Source organism: Rhinoraja longicauda, unplaced genomic scaffold (assembly GCF_053455715.1).
Source record: "Rhinoraja longicauda isolate Sanriku21f unplaced genomic scaffold, sRhiLon1.1 Scf000331, whole genome shotgun sequence".
Classification (NCBI taxonomy): Eukaryota; Metazoa; Chordata; class Chondrichthyes; order Rajiformes; family Arhynchobatidae; genus Rhinoraja; species Rhinoraja longicauda.
The window spans coordinates 97,607-115,599 of NW_027601549.1; the positions used below are offsets into that span (position 1 = coordinate 97,607).

Below are 17,993 nucleotides of genomic sequence, written 5' to 3' on the forward strand. Positions count from 1 at the left end.
TCTGTCCTATGTCAGTTTTACTACTTCTGGTCACACCCAATGTTATACCTATGGCAAACTTGGATACCTTACATTCTGTTATTTATTTCATTATCTGACACTAATGGTGAATCATGATCCCTGTCTAACCTCACTGATAACAGTTTGACAAGCTGAAAAAGGGCTCATGGATCCTGCTCTCCATATTTTATCCTTTGTTCAACCCTCTGTATATTAATACATTATCTTCTACTCCTATGGGCTACCATTATTTTATGAAACAACCTTTTACGAAGGACTTCTGAAATTTCTTCCTCAGACCCTCTCAGAGTCATATTAGATGAAAACAGTCTTTTCAACCCAACTCATTCATACTGGCCATGTGCCTGGAACACTCTGCCAAGGGTGGTGATGAAGGCAGATACGATAGTGGTGTTTAAGAGGCTTTTAGATAGGCACATGACGATGCAGGGAATGGAGGGATATGGATCACCTGCAGCCAGAGAAGATTAGTTTAATTTGGCATCATGTTCAGCACGGGCATTGCAGGCTGAAAGGCCTGTTCCTGTGCTGTCCTTTTCTATGTTAAAACTCCATATGTTAAAGGAGAAATGTTAAATATACAGAGGGAGAAAGACCTAGACTAAGGAGTGTATATCGCTTTGAATGTCCCAGTTTCTTTAGTCTTGTGACACATCATGTAGCCCTGTGATATAATGACGTTGTGTTTGGCTGCCTGCCTATGTTTCTTTTTTTTTTCCTAATCAGATGTGCAGCACTTTGGTCAACGTGGGTTGTTTTTAAATGTGCTATACAAATAAAATTGACTTGACTTGACTTGACATTGATTCCAGGGATCTGCACCATTCTAGATGTGGCTACTATAAAGTTACCTACTCTGGTTTTGTAAAATTAGTTCTGGCTGGGGGGCTGAGACCATTACATTGTGGAACCTCCGGTCACCGGGAGAGGGCGGTGCTGGTACCCTCCCCGATCTGCCATCGGCGGATAAAAAAGGTGCAATCCTCTTCAGTACTTTCTTGTCAACGTTCGTCCACATACACAGTACCACGCGGCGTCTTGTTTTCAAGGATTTAAATCAGGACTCCGGCTGTACTTTATACAATGATCTCGGACCGCTTGCACCCACTTGTGCTGACAGTGCACCTGAGTGTAGGTTACACACCAAGGACATACTCGGGGACCTTGGCCGCATACATGGAGCTGGGCAGTGACAGTAAAGGGAGGCGGGGCCCGCCTGGGTAATCAGCAACAGCGCACCTCGGGCAAGTTCAGATCCAGACATGCTGGTGGCTCACCATCCTTCCTCTCAACACAGAGGATGCCAAAGAGCCAGGAGCGGCGGCAGAACACATCTTGCTGACGGAGCTCAAGGACTGCAAGCTGGGTACTACTGGCAGCACATAGTCCCTGCTCTAGTAACTGGGTGAGTCCTGCTGCCCATTTGTAAACTTCTTTTCCTTTTCCTCGTTTAACCCTTTTCATTTATCATTTTGTTTCTTTTTATTTCTCTGCATTTACTTTCGTTCTCGCCTGCAAGGTTTCCTGGCCATGTCCTTCATTAACGTAAAATGTAATGATAACAAGGTGTAGTTGCGTTCGGAAAGAAATCGTGTGTGCAGAAAGTTTCTTTGTAAATAAACCAGGTCTAGTGTTTAGTGTTCAGTGAAAGTGATTCCAATGCTCAGAATTAAGTATAATAATTATTAAGTATAATTATTAATTGCAGCGATTAGTATTAAAAGTATTGAAGACAATTCTTGTTTTTTCGTAGAAATGTGACGGGATTGCGGAAATTAGTAGAGCTAGAAGATGTGCAAGTTCTGAGTGAGTACGATGAGAAAGGGCACACTCTTGTGCACTGGGCAGCGCTCACAGGATCGGTGTCTCTCCTGTGTTACTTGGTAGACTTAAGGCTTCCTGTGAATCTTCCCACCCGCTCCGAACCGGTGCAGCGACCTGTTCATTGGGCTGCAGTGAAGGGGCACATCACTGCCGTAGACATATTGCTGCAAGCTGGCGCCTCGCTGGATGAGAGGGATCAGAGAGGATGCACTCCGTTGATATTAGCTACGCAGTTCGGACACATTGCCCTCTGTTGCCACCTGATGAGGAAGGGTGCCAGTCTCCAGGTCTGCGACAGCCAAGGTGACAATGCATTGCACTGGGCAGCATCTCAAGGTGAGGTGTAACTGTTTTTGTCTACGATACACACGAATAAAAAAATATAATTTCATGTTTTTCTTTACTTGTGTAAAAGATATATTTACTCCAGAAAATAATAGTTTTTCATGATTTACAGCTAAATTGACTCTTTTTTAACAGCCATAAAGAGGAATGTCAACCGTTCAGGATCGCACTGCAATCCGAGATACTGAGCTGCGTTTGCTATCCATGATAGTCATTTATTTATATAACGTTTCTCTATATTTTATGTATTATTAGAATTTAGAAAAGTTCCTTTTATTTTTCGTTCTCAACTTAATTTTCAGACCTGGATTTGATGAGATCTGACTATTGTTTGAGATGATTTTTTTCCACGAGGTGATCTAAAAAATGGACAGTTAACACATGTTTACATCCAAACTATTCTCCTCTTATAACCTAAGAATATTTAAAATTGGATGGGTGGCATGGAATATTTTATTCAGCGTTGCAGACTGTCAAATGATGAAAGAATGGGTTGACTGGGCATGTATTCACTGGAACAGAAGGATGAGAGAGGATCTTATAGAAATATATAAAATTCTTAAAGGATTGGACAGGCTAGATACAGGAAAAATGTTTCCAATGTTGGGTAGTCCAGAACCACGGGTCGCAGTTTAAGAATAAGGGGTAAGCCATTTAGGACTAAGATGAGGAAAACCTTTTTCACCCAGAGAGTTGTGAATGTGTGTAATTATCTGCCACAGAAGGCAGTGGAGGACAATTCACTGGATGTTTTCAAGAGAGAGTTAGATTTAGCTCTTGGGGCTGAAGGAATCAAGGGATATGGGGATAAAGGAGGAATAGGGTACTGGTTTTAGATGATCAGCCATGATCACATTGAATGGTGGTGCTGACTCGAAGGACCGAATGGCCTATTCCTGTACCTATTTTCTATGTTTCTATGTTTCTAATTTATTCATTTTAAAGTCACATAATTATGCTCCATGTGCAAATAACATGTTCAAAAAAAAGATAATAGTCGATCAAGTGCTTGTATATTCCAAGGCATTGACATATAACATTTGCAATAATATTAATCTATCTCCAGTTACTTATATTATACCCTTGAACTCTACTTGTCCATGTTTCAGATGATATAAATTGGTTTCCTGTAAACCTCTACCACACTCATTCATTATTTGTACTTGACGGATAACAAGTTATTTAACAATTAGCTAATTTGCATCAGAATTCAAGAAAAAAAGTGTGCTGATGCTACTGAATCAATGTCATCTGAGTCATGGGTGATGTAAAATGAGCGTCTTCTGAGGACGTTCACTTTGTGAAATGTCAAATTCTTATACTGCCATGTTAACGAGGAATATTCCTTCCAATGTTTAGACAATTTAAACAAGTTCAAAATAAATTAAAGCAACGTACATTACTCATCTTTTTTGTGCACTCCCTTTCTCTTCAATTATGACTGTAATCATATCTACGATTGCACACTTATCGATGCGCAGTTTTTACAGAGACAAACACATTTCATGTGCATTTATTGGAGGAATTGGTGAGTTTGACCTGCACCTAAATCAGGATCTCATGTGGGGCCCAGTTGCCCTCTTAATTATGGCTCTGATCGGACAGCACACAAAGCAGCACTGATAGGGAGTAGTTAGTTCCACAAATAAGTTTGTTTATTAAGGCCTTATTGCAGTACACACCGGAGAACATTGCTGAACTCAAAACTGCTCTGCTGTCCCAAAAAACTTACAGTACTTTATAGTGTTCATGTTACAATAGCTACATGCTGATTCTACAGTTTCACAATAAGATTCTGTCCTCCTTATTGGGAATTATGATCATTAACTATTGATTTGTATGGGACTTGCCTGACACCAGGACTCCCATCCTTCTTGCTGACAACCTGTGAGCTTGCATTCTTGTCCATATCATATTTTGCTTGTCCTGTGAATAATCTTACATTCTAACTCCCATACACAGCTATCTTATGTAGGAAGGAACTGCATATGCTGGTTTACACCCAAGATAGACACAAAATGCTGGAGTATCTCAGCAGGTCAGGCAGCAGCTCTGGAGAAATGGAATAGGTGGCATTTCAGATTTATGTTCTCCATATTACTGCAGCCATTAACATATACTACAAAAGCATTCCCCTTCCGTTAAGACCCCTGACTTAATAGTGGCACTGTCTGGCTTGCTAAGTACTGAGTATTCTTAGATAAAGCTCAAGACTGAAGTTCAGCATTAGATGTCATCCAGCTTATTGAAGTACTTTTACTGGGCTAGGGTTACCGGAAATATAGCTTCCTAACCAGGCCTCAAATAAACTGTTGGGATATCAGATACCTCCAAATGCGATGTGCAGATGTGTCCACTGCCTGTGAGGCTTAATGGAACATATTATGACTTTTACATCACAGCCTATAAAGAAGTATGTACCATTATTTCTTGGGGATTTGTGAAGGGGCATCAGTTTCACATCCAATGATGTCTAACTCATTTGAACTTTGGTATGTTTGCATATACCTCACCCTGTATCTGAAATGGAAGAAAAGACCTGTGTGGGACACTGCTGCTGCAGGAAATGCCACCTGCCATACAGCATCCTGCATGCACAATACCAGGGAGTTATTGTGCAAGAAATGTTTGCAACCAAACCTGACAAATGATGCAAACAGCTTTCCTCCTTATTGACAGGCAGTTATGAAGGCTTAGGGTCACTTGAGCAAGTGCTTGGAAATGCTACTGTCTGTAAACTCCTTTCCAAGTCACACTGCATCCTGACTTGGAAAAATATTTATTTTCCTTCAATAATGTTCAGTCAAAATCTCTACCTTCACCATCAGGAGGGTGGTAGGAACTCAACTCATCTGGCCACATAAACACCACAGCTACAAAAATAATTCAGAAATTATGTATCCTATAGTAAGTGACTCATCAGCTCACACCTTCAGGCCTTTTCGTGATAGACTATTCAGGAGCATAATGGAGCAGCCCCCAGGCTATGCAAGAGTTCTGTTCCTGTGAATTGATTTTTCCGTAAGTCAAAAACATCAGTTTTCTCCAGTAGCCCATATTGTATCGCTCGACATACATTTGCTATTATTCTTTCATTTCATTGAATAGTCACTACTCACAATTAAGTTAATGGTATACCATATCAAGTCATTAATAAATACCATGGATCATTTTATTGTTATTACTAGCTTGAAAAATCTTTTTAAAATGTATGGGGGAATTTGTGTAGAGTTTGATTTCCATCCAGGGAAGCACCTGTACTCAATACTTGCTGTGATATGTGCTGTACAAAGAACTCAAGACCCTCAACATCATCCAGGACAAAGCTGTCCATTTGATCAGTACTCCATCAAGCACATGGAACATTGATTTCACCACTACCAGTACGCAGAGTCTACAGTGTACACCATCATCCAAACTACTCTGATAGCTTCTCCTGAACTCACAACTTCTCTGACCAATAAAGGCAAGGGCAGCAGACACATGCGAACACCATAACCTGCCGTTTCCCTTCCAAATTGCACATCTTGAAATATATCACCAGTCCTTCATCGTCACAGGAACCCTACCCAACATCACTGTGGGAGTATTTTTAACTAAAAGTGCAGTGATTCAAGAAGTGGCTCACCATCCTCTTCTTAAGGATGGTGAGGGGTAGGCAATAAAGCCATGTTTTGCCAGTATTACCCAGATCCCAAAAATGAATATAAATCTATGAATAAAAAATGATTGAAAGATCTTCTATGGGTATGTATCAAGAAAAGATCAGTGTGGGTAATTGTGGATATGACCTTTACAGGCAGAAACCAGAGAATATCAGACAGCAACAGCAAGCCCAACACCAAGCCGACATTTTATTGGAAAATACTGTTCACCTCCACAGGTTGCTTTATGGCAATGAGGAGGGACGTGTTCATCAATACTCTGCAGAGCCATAATATAGAGGGGAAGTTCTTTTGAATATGGATTGGTAGCATTTTAACAAATGGATTCTGGAAGTATTGTGCATGAGGGTGATTGGAAATTAGACCAATCTCTTGGAAGCAAGAGGTACAAAAGCTTTCTTCATCATCCCGATTTATCTGCGACACCACTTTCTGGGAACTATGTACTTGTACTGCCTGATTGCTCTGCCATACAGCACTCCCCTTGAAGAGGATAAATATTAATCGGCTCTAAACTATATTTATATTAGCTAATATTTTCTAAATTATGCTAATATTTATCCATGCTTCTTTCAAACATAATGATAGGTGTGGTAAAATGGAAAATGACAGGTGGATTATTGTTGTACAGATGCATATAATAATATCCTGAACTTATGGCATTATTTAAATACCCATGTACATATATTGTATACTGATCTTCTAACCACATAATATCATTTAGAAATGTCAATCATATTTTTCCATATGTAGAAGATCATATTTGGAGAAACAATGGTGCACCATGACAGTAATCCACAAGAATAAATTGTTTATGCTTTAATCGTGACAAATTTTACTATGTCCAGCAACAAATGGTAGGATCTGGCAGTAAATTGGGAGGTTTGTTGTGTTTTCATGTTTCAGCGTTTATACGCTAAACAATGCATCGTGTATTTGGAATTGAAACTGTTCGAACGATGTTTTGTCATTCAGATTTGGATTATTTCCCAATCATTTGATGAATGAAAGTACACATTCCTTCCTATTCACCAATCTTTATGATTGTTGAATCTTAACCCTCAGATGGTAGGTTCTGACAATGGAGTATCAGAGCAGAGGAGGTGTATAGATTTGTAGGGGTAATCTGTAGCAGAATTTTATTACCGTTTCCCTCTACAATCAAAAACATGAATGTCTTCCTTTCTTTACCAGCTTTTCTATACTTCTCTTTCCCTCTGCTGCTCTGTTACAACCAATAATATACTTTTTTTCGGCCTCCTTACTTTGCTTCTTTATATGTCCCAATACCATCCACATTGGTCTTGCATCATGGGCCCATGTATCGGATTATCAGGAGCACCTTCAGCTCTTTCATAGAATTTATCCTCCTCCTTGTGCCCCAACAACTAAACACATTCCGTCTCCCTCCACCCACCTGTTCCTTTTCCCTGACTCGGTTGCTGCTTTAAAAAGTCTTAATTTCATTTTACAGTTCTGATTAATGGCCATTGATCTAAAATGCAAAGGCTGATTCACTCCCCTCAGCTGCTTGCTAACCTGCAGGAGTGCATTTATGTTTCTGTTTCAGATCTCCACGGTTATGATATTGTGCTTCAGTTTTGAGTGTGTTTTTCATTTTTAGTTTTGTTTTCTTGTGCAGAACAGTAAAGAAAGGTAACACCTCGTGGATTCTTTACTATTCCAAGCTAATTAATTGAAATTGGCCAGTCAAGGGCACCTTGACTGTGCAAGCCTATGTTTTAAAAGAATTGCTTACTCAGACTGATTCTGTCCCTACATGTTCGCAGTGCAGGCATTAAAGGGACAGCTGTGTTGTTTCATTGATGCAGTCATTATAATGGATACTTTGCATTTGGTGGAACATAGTCTTCATACCTTACTGCCATTTAGAGTAGAGACTTAATGTAAAAAATAAAATTTCCCCAACTAATCTTTTTAATAGTTCCACGAGGCAACTATTAGCAGTAAAATTTTACTAAGAAATATTAGGTCAACAACATTTCTGTTCTCTAACACCAGTTGTGGTAAACACATTCCTAAAATGTGGCCAACTCACCAGATGGGTCCTTGCATGAAGTAACATCCAGGCAGTCCATCTCTAACCGTACTCATATGTCCTTGCTTTCACCCAGTTCACCTCAAGCCACACAATGAAATTCAGTTAGACATATTGCATGGGATTTTCATTAAAAAAATCTTGAAGTAAAGCATCAGTTGGTGGCATGCAATAATAATTAGACTGAACCATTCTTAACTTTGTATTTTTTCCCGCTGCATTATTTTTGTTTTATGTAGGTCACTGTGAGTTAACTCGCCTGCTGATATATTCTGGCCTTTCTCCCACAAAACAGGATGATTTTGGACAGGTAAGAGGCATTTAATCTTCTGTAACATTTACCTTCCCTAAATTTACTATTTTCCTCGTTTGAAATTGCCTAGAAAAGTCCCATATTGCTTTCTTCCGCTATTAAACCTACAAAACTTGTTTTCAATCATTAATGTCAGCAAGCTGTACAAATGTGAAAATTACAGGCAAGCCTTATCCTATGCATAGGATATTGTTTCTCATGATTGTCGCAGGAATCCTGATTAATATACGTCCACAGCATTCACGCCAGTTACAACTATCAAAAACTAACAATGAAAGAGGATATCCACATGCAAATACTTGAATGCTTCATTAAATATTTAAACTCAATTTATTGTTTGATACAAACAAAATAAATATAGGGCACTGGTAAACTGATAAAATGTAAACTGATAAAAGATTATCTGAAATGTAAACTCTTTCTCTTTCTACAAATGCTGAAAGTTTGCAGCATATCTGTATTTATTTCAGATTTCAAACTCTACAGAATCTTGGTTTTGACACAAATGAATACAAAATGGCTGGCATTGCAATTGTTTAATGTAGGGGTAGGTATTATGAAATAGGGCTAAGGGCTTTGACAATTGAATCTTGACCTAATTACATTAAATATAAGGTATTGATCTTGAACAAATTTTATTGCGATTTTGGATATTATCAATTAATTATCAGCATTAATTCTCTCACCTTCAAGTTAAAAGGTGGTGGGTTCAAGTGCCATTCCACAGGCATAATTGCATCATTTAAGCAAACAACTGCAGTGCTTCCATTGCTGGAACTACTGTCAACAAAACTTGGCTGCAGAACATCCATGCCAAGCATTCAGTTCTAATATGGCATCATATGCATGTTCATAATGTAAATTGTGACAATGATCATACTGGGAAGGGAATTAACAGATGTGATCATGTTGCAAACAAGGATGTTTTGCAAATGATGTCAACCAGTGTGCAATGCTACTTTAGTGCCATCACTGCTGAAGGATGAGAGGAAAAATTAATAGAAGGCATATGGAACAAGGAAACTTGTTGAAGGTGGAGAGAGAAAGGTTCTTCAGCCAGAGACAATGAACACCAAAGCTTTTCAATTAAATATTTCTCCTGCACACACTACAATGAACAAGAAGGCACAAGAAATTTCACTTCCGTCATCAAGTCCTCGGTGGAATACATCAGATGCTGCAGCTACAACTTCAGGAACAACATAACCAGACCAATTTGCCTGTAAAGATCACAATGATCATCAGTTTTTACACTACCTGTTCATATCAGGCAGAAGCAATATTTTGCAGTATGCTCACACTGTTACATTAATAAGGCAAGTAGTCTGTACTTCAGCAGACTTTGAAATCTTTGCCATTTACTGTATGTGGCCTGTTAGTAATTAATGTCCAAAATACATTACCTCAAACTTGGCTTGATTAAATTCCTATATTCTATTGAACTGCCAGTGTTGTATTGGAGCCTGTTATTCTTTGGCACGATTAATGCAAAGGTCAAAATATGAAACATTAACATTATTTTCGACAAGTTAGTTGGATGCTATTATTTTTTTTTAAATGAGCAGCCCGGTCGGTGGCTGTATTTGTCTTGGATAAAAGATGACTAAATTATGAATGGTATAACAGGACCGGTCTTTCTGCTGTGCTAATTTTAAACTAGCAGGCATTATGCCGTTTGTCTCACCTTACTCAACAGTTGAATTTAGACTGCCTAGCCTGCTTGTGGTTCTTTGGTTGGTCAGGCCAAGAATTAATTTTACAATTCTGTTTCCGTTCACACCAGATACTGAAGAGATTGAATTGCAAATGTTGGTGTAAAATGATCCAGATTAAGGCAAATTGGCCATTCAATGGAGAACCAGGATAGTGAAGAATTCCCCAGAGTTCAGATGCCAGCACATCAGATCCCTGCTCCCACCTCTGAACTCAGAGTTCTGCAGTGGTCCCTATTCCCCAGAGCTGAGGAGCCAGATACATTTTGTAACTGGTCCTTCAACTTTACACTGAATGTGTGAAGGAAAGGGGTCGATTTTATTTTTATTTTAACGAATATTTTAATGTTTCAACACGTTTTAATTATTTAAATCTATTTAAACAATTTATAGACATAGCTCATCTGTAGGCACATTTTAAAACAATTGAAAAGACATTCACAACACAGATCATTAAGCATATTGGTGGAGTGAGGCCTCCGGTTCGGCTGCATAGGTGCCGTTAGAAACTTCCACTTCACTGAACAACCATGGTGGCAAGACCTCAAGTTTCTTTGGTCCTGCACAGTTGCAAAATATTCGTTCCGGAGGGTGAACCTGAGGCACAAACCAGGTCAAGATAAATCAGATCCAATGTTTCACAAAATGCCTGTTGACAAGATGCAAATGGAATTCCAAGTAGCCTGTGGTGGACCTATGGGTTTCAGAATGTAGGGATTACGGTCTATTCAATAAAAGAAGCTCAAGGTAGGGATTTGTATGTGAAAAGCAAGAATCATAGATTTTCTTTCTGTGAACAGAATGGCAATGGCAATGGCAATCCTCACATTTCCATGTTGCATGACTCTTCTTTCTGTGCTGTATGATATGATGATACTATATAGGAATTGCTTAGATAGTTGGTCGGCATACCACCAAGGAGCGCCGCACGATGGCTGCCTCGCCTACAGTCTGTCTGTCCTTTTCAAACTTTTTTGTTATTTTTGGTAAGTTTTAAAAGTTTGTGTAAATGTTCTCTGATTTGTTTTATGTAGGGGGTGGGGGAGGGGATCGAGGGAAACTTTTTTTCAATCTTTTAACTTGCCGGAGATGCGATTGTTTTCCGGATCGTATCTCTGGTCGCTAACATCATGAAGCTGGAGGCCTTGCCTGGGACTGACTTACGATCGGAGCCGTTTTGTTTCCTGGGATCGACGCTCCAACCGCAGCCTGTGGACGTTAACATCAGGAGCTTGCAGTCTTGGGTTAAGACCGGTTGGGATCTCCAAGCTGCACGAGGTTCGACAAGCCCCGACCCGAGGTAGATCGCATGGCACAAGGGAGTTGAGATCCCCCCCCCCCGATACAGGAACTTGATCGCCCCGACGAGAAAGGCCTGCCGCCGTATAAGGGAGTCAAGATCGTCTTGTCAATGGAAGGATAGAGGTCCCCGATCGCTGGAGGACAAAGAAGGGAGAGATTTAACTTTTTTTCGCCTTCCATCACAATGAGGAATATGGAGGAGTCACTGTGGTGGATGTTCATGTTAAAATTTATTTTGTGTGTCCTGTTGTTTTTTATTGTTATGACTGTCTGGCAAATGAAGTTCTTCGCATGTTGCAAAACATACTTGGCTAATAAAGTAGTATTGTGATTGTGATTGTGATCAAAGGCCCTGTTTCTGTGCTGTATGGCTCAATGTATGTGGCTTAAAAGGAATAGGTGACATCTCGGGTTGAGACTCTTCTTCAGACTGAGAGTCGGGGAATGGGAAACGAGAGATATAGACGGTGATACATAAAGATATAGAACAAATGAATGAGCCGGAGAGCAGGAGGAATCACAGAGGGGGTGCAGCAAGAGAGGATGTTGCAGAACTCTCATCGGAAAGGGAGAATTTCTTCAAAGCCAGCATAATTGAAGAGATTTCACAATGGAGCAGCCAAAATGTGTAGGAAGGAACTGCAGATGCTGGTTTAAACCGAAGACAGACACAAAAAGCTGGAGTAACTCAGCGGGTCAGGCAGCATCTCTGGAGTAAAGGAATAGGTGATGTTTCAGGTCGAGACCCTTCTTCAGACTGAGAGCCAGGGGAAATGGTAATTAGAGAAAAAGACAGTGATATAGTTTCCCTTTCCCCTGACTCTTCTTTGTCTGAAAGACAATACATGATTTAGAGGTTGTAGTGGTTAATAACCTGATGGTTGTAGGGAAAAAGCTGCTCCTGAACCTGGACGTTACAGTTTACAGGTTCCTATACCTTCTTCCTGATGTTTGGAGTAAAATGAGAGTGTGGCGAGGGTGGTGTGGGTCTCTGACGATGCTGATGAATAAAACACAAATACACAGTTATGTCCCTTACTGTAAAAAGGGTAAAGTAAAAAAAGACATACTTTCTATTTACAAAGTCTCATTGTGATATAGTGCAGTCTATAGTTTATCTTTGTAGGTTGATGCCTTTCACTGAATGGATACAAGAGTCAGGCTAGTGACCACTATTGCAGTGTATTTGGAATTAATTTCCTGCTTACAACCATAAACTAACATTATATTATGACTTATCTCCCCATGAGCTAGTCATATAAAGTTTGAAGTTCTGGTTGCATGTCCACTTCCTGTACAGAATAGCTATCATATTAAATTACATTATTAAATGACCCACCAATGGTCACTCAATCTTTCTCAGAATTTTACTTTCAGCATATTTTTAGAAGGTGTGAATTCTGGTGGTCTGGATTTTGGAGTTCAATCAGTCAATACTATTTTACATTTTATAATATTTTCTGACTTACAATATGTGTAAATGATTCCCAAGAGAGAACCTAAAGTTATCTCTTCATTGCTTTACCTTGCAGAAATTCATTGGGGCAATGGTTCCTTAAAACTAAATGTCTCTGGATTTGTCTTATTTCATAGAAAACCAAAGGGTTGACAATAAAATCCTACCAGAAATAGTTTACGTTTTTAAGAAATGCAAAATGTTTTACCTTAATAATCAGGCAACTAAAGTTATGTTTTTTTTTAGACACCGTTGCATTTAGCTGTCCTTAGTGGCAACCTCCTCACCGTCCAGCTGCTGTGTGAGCAGGTAGGTTAAACAATAGAAAAGATGTCCACATTGTAGCTCAAGTTCAATCCATGGTCATTCAACAATTTAGAGAACTTAGGGTCATTTTATGTAGTGAAAAGATGGTCAGTATCATAATTGTATGTGCCAGGAAAAGATAATCTTTCTCAGACTTGAGAATATTATGTGCCGGAGTCAGTACTGCAATCATAGTGGTTCCTTTAATGTTGAAGCCTGCGTTAGATTTATGACTCGAGCCAGCACAGCTAACTCGAAGGCGGTAGTGGCTCGAAGGGCCAAATGGCCCCCTCCTGCACCTATTTTCTAAGTTTCAACCTTGTCCCCGAGGGAAGCTCATATTGATTATTAATTGCTTTTAAATTTCTTGTTTGGAAAGCGTATCACTTTATTCCTGCACATTTCAGCAACATAACACTTGAACTAAGAAGTTTCATTATAAATGGTGATGGGCAAAAACAAATCTGATATGATTTCTGGATCAGATTTCATACAAAGGTTTCAAAGGTCTTTTATTGTCACATACCAATTAAAGTACAGTGATATGCAAATTACCATACAGCCATGCAAAAAAAAAAGCAAAAAGACACACACCTACATAAAAGTTAACATAAACATCCAACACAGTGGATTCCCCACATTCCTCACTATGATGGAAGGCAAAAAAGTCCAATCTTCTCCCTCTTTATTCTCCTGCGGTCGCGGCAGTGAAACTATCCATCGAAGCTCCCGCATCCGGCGGTCGAAGACCCCGCGTCAGGGCAATTGAAACTCCCGCATCGGGGCGATCGAAACTCCTGTGTCGGGGCGGTCGATACTCCCGCGGCTTGGAGTTCCCGAAGTCGGTCTCTGACCAGAGACCACAGGCTCTGTGATGTTAAGTCCACAAGCACCCGCGAAGGTCGATCCCTGGCAAAGGGATCACGAGCTCCGCGATATTGAAATCCCGTAGACACCTGCGGTGGAGCTCTTAAAATTGGTCTCCAGCAAAGGCCGGCAACTCCTCGATGTAAGGCCGCAGTGCAGACGGACATACAATACGAAAAAAAATCACATCTCCGTCGAGGGAAGAGATTAGAAAAAGTTTCCCCCAACCCCTACCCCCCCACCCCTCACATAAAACAAGCTAAAGAATACTAAAAACACACATTTAACACATACAATTAAAACACAAAAGAAAGGACAGACAGACTGTTGGCGAGGCAGCCATTGCTGGCTGAACTTGAAAAAATATCCTTAAGAGATAAGTACAGCCAATTAGTATTGGAATATTTCTTAAAGGTTAGTGGTTCAATTTGTTTTCCCAAGATAAAATCACGATGGAAAGCTTGGACTGTCGTGCCAAGTTGGCCTCCTAAAAATGTTAAAGCCATTCGGCTCCAATTTGCTTTCTGATCTATTCTACCAACTGAATTGTAATATTGCATTGAATATAGCACATGATATTCATTAGGTGTTCAAGAAGACTGGGTGAATGGTGTGTGGGACAGTGAAGAGACAACAGTGGTAAAGGGCATACTTGTGTGATTGTGTGTGTGCAAGTGGGTGAAAGTGAGTGAAAGGTGGGTGTTGCTTGTGTGTATTATTAATTAGTTTCCATGCAGCAGACAATAGACAATAGGTGCAGGAGGAGGCCATTCGGCCCTTCGAGCCAGCACTGCCATTCAATGTGATCATGGCTGATCATTCTCAATCAGTACCCCGTCCCTGCTTTCTCCCCATAACCCCTGACTCCGCTATCCTTAAGAGCTCTATCCAGCTCTCTCTTGAACGCATTCAGAGAATTGGCCTCCACTGCCTTCTGAGGCAGAGAATTCCACTCAGAGTCTGCTGTCCAGTTGACTTGGACTACCTTGCCACTAAAGTGCGACCTCACTCCATCAGGCTTGTGGGGTACATGGTAGTCTATGTGGTGACTGATGTGCAACAGTTACACCATATTTAAAAGAAAATACAAACAACCCATTTCTATATCACTGCGTGAAGTTTGAGATCTGAAATGTCAGGATCTTCATGGACAACCCTGGTCGGCAACAGACCTGAATGTCACTTGGCTAACAGCTTGAGAACTCAGACACTTTGACATCAATATCACGGCCCTGTGTCAGGCACAACGGGCAATAAGAGGCCATCATAAATAACAAGGTAGTAGGTGAACCTTCTACTGCAGGGGTAAATCTTCTGATGGTGAGAGTGACATTCCTTTCATCAAGAATGATCTAGCCTGACATCTCAGCAACTCCCTTTGTGAAATTATTGAACTCATGACCCTTCAGCTCACACAAACATGAAATCAGTATGGTGATCTTTTCACGCGCCCTAACCTGGGAAGCTATAGATTAGGCCAGCGATAAACTAGTTTTGAAACCTCCCTGATTCACGAATTATAGGGAGACAAACTGATCCTCCTCGGTGACTTCAAAGCGATGCTGGGAAAAGACACGGCCTTCTTGTCAATTGCCGATTGACAAAGAGAGGGTAGGGAAGGCTAACTCCATTGGTGTCCTTCCACTTTTTGGTCCCCTTACCTCAGTCAGAATATGGTAGTATTGGAGACAGTCCAAAAGAGATTCACCTAGCTGGTTTCTGGGATGTTAAATTGTGATTTATTTAGAGATGAGAAGGGGTGATATTATTGAAATATATAAGAGCCTAAGGGGATATGACTGGGTAGATATTGAGATGTTTTTCCTAGTGAAAGAGTCTCAAACAAGGGGAGAAGATACTTTAGTTAAAACCGGGATACATAGAAATTAATTCTCGCAGAGAGTGGTGAATCGTTGGAATTCTCTACCCCAATGAGTTGTGGAGGCTAGCTCACAAAAATTATTTAAAAGGGAAGTAAATCATTTTTTTGAAAAATCAGGGCATTGAGGGCCTTGGGAACCTGGCACTGAGGGATAGTTGAAACATGGGTTAGTTGCGCCACAATCATATTTTACACAGCAGGACAGCTTGAGGAGCCAGCTTGCTTGCTCTTGTCTCAGTTTATTGTGTTCTGACAAAAAACTAGGTGGACAATCCTGCCAACAACTATTTTGTCAGAGAGACAAGTCAAAACTACAAGGAATATGTAGTCCAGGCACAGGCACCTGTGAGTTTATATCATCATCCAACCAAGGGACCACAGAATTATCCACATCTCCTTGCTATGACATTTACTGATAACTCCTGGACAGTTTAGATATACAGTGGAAACAGGGCTCAGCCCATCGAGTCCACGCTGGCCGTCGATTACCAGTACACTAGTTTTATGGACTGAACCCCATCTAATCCCCTCTGTTATCCCCATCAACCTGATCAGAAATTATCAAAATCAACAGAAAATCCATGTTCAAGCCTTCTAGGGCCCTGAATGGATTTGATACATTTATATCTCATTTTAAATGATAAAGTTTTCAAGAGAGAGTTAGATTTAGCTCTTAGGGCTGAGAATCACGGGATGGGGGGAAAAAGCCGGAATGGGATACAGATTTCGGATGATCAGCCATGATCATATTGAATGGCGGTGCTGACTCAAAGGGCTGAATGGCCTACTCCTGCACCTATTTTCTATGTTTCTAAAGTGGTCACTCTACAAATTGTCATGTGCACAATAGTAACTGTTTTGAAGAGATATTGTGGTAAAATGATTGCAAAAAATAGAGACTCAAGAGACTTCAGATACTGAAATCTGCAGCAGCAAATAGTCTGCAGGAGGAACTTAGGGAGTCAAGCAGTATCTGTGGAGGGAAATGGACAGTTGGCATTTTAGGTCCGTGCCCTTCATCTGGATTGAAAGAGTAGGTGGATAAACAAAAGAGGGGGAACAATGATAGGTCTCACATGTCACCCGTTGAAGTGAGGAAGAAAATGGATTCAAAATGGGCATTCCTTCAAGAGACTTTGCAGTGGGCTATTAAAATAGAATCAAATAAGACTGGAGATTCTGGAAACTGGAGCAACAAATAATTTGCTGGTGGATCTCAACAAGTCGAGCAGCATATCAGCAAGGAAATGGACAGTTAATGTTTCTGATCCAGACCCTTCATCTGGACTGAAAGAGTCGAGGAAGATTGCCAAAACTGTCCATTTCCCTTCACGGATGCTGCTTGACCAGTTGAGATCCTCCAGCAGATTGTTTATTGCTCCTGACTGCAAACAACTTACACAATGGGAAAAAGAAGAAGATAGTTAGTCAATAAAATTGGGATATTTAATGAGAATTGAATCTTTTCCAAAATGACTTCGTTTTGCTGTACTATTGCCAGTAATCCTTTAACTTATTCTTCTTTCTCGTTACAGAATGGAGTGGAATTAGAAACTGAGGATAAAAATGGAAACACACCTCTGAAACTTGCAAGAGATCATCAGTATGAAGATATCATTGTCTATTTAGGAAACACCATTATTAGTCTATCCAAAAATCAAATTCTGAAATTTGACTGGAGGTAAAGTAAGCAATTCATTTGTTTAATTTACTTCCTATTAAATATGGGCGGCACGGTAGCGCAGCGGTAGAGTTGCTGCTTTACAGCGAATGCAGCGCCGGAGACTCAGGTTCGATCCTGACTACGGGTGCTGCACTGTAAGGAGTTTGTACGTTCTCCCCGTGACCTGCGTGGGTTTTCTCCGAGATCTTCGGTTTCCTCCCACACTCCAAAGACGTACAGGTATGTAGGTTAATTGGCTGGGTAAATGTAAAAATTGTCCCTAGTGGGTGTAGGATAGTGTTAATATACGGGGATCGCTGGGCGGCACGGACTTGGAGGGCCGAAAGGGCCTGTTTCCGGCTGTATGTATATGATATGATATGATATGATATGATGATATGATAACACATTATTACAGATGCAGCCACAAAAACAATATCTGGCAGTTTTACAGTTGAGTTTCTGTATGTATTTCTTACTAGTTGTAAGCATGGGGATGACAACATCAATAATGAAACTCAAATGGTATTAGAATTACTTTCAAGTTTGATGATTTTAGATCATATGTGGTTTCTTGA

General features: G+C 40.3%; 1 protein-coding gene across 1 annotated transcript; it reads left to right on the forward strand.

Annotated features, from left to right (window-relative positions):
- Positions 1-1,283: 1,283 nt before the first annotated feature.
- On the forward strand, positions 1,284-17,433 carry LOC144590793 (uncharacterized; the record flags this gene model as incomplete). Its single annotated transcript, XM_078395220.1, has 5 exons — positions 1,284-1,426; positions 1,775-2,181; positions 8,154-8,224; positions 12,944-13,006; positions 17,288-17,433. Coding segments are annotated over exons 1-5 (830 nt in total), but the record flags the coding sequence as incomplete, so codon positions are not given.
- Between the last annotated feature and the right edge of the window lie 560 nt (positions 17,434-17,993).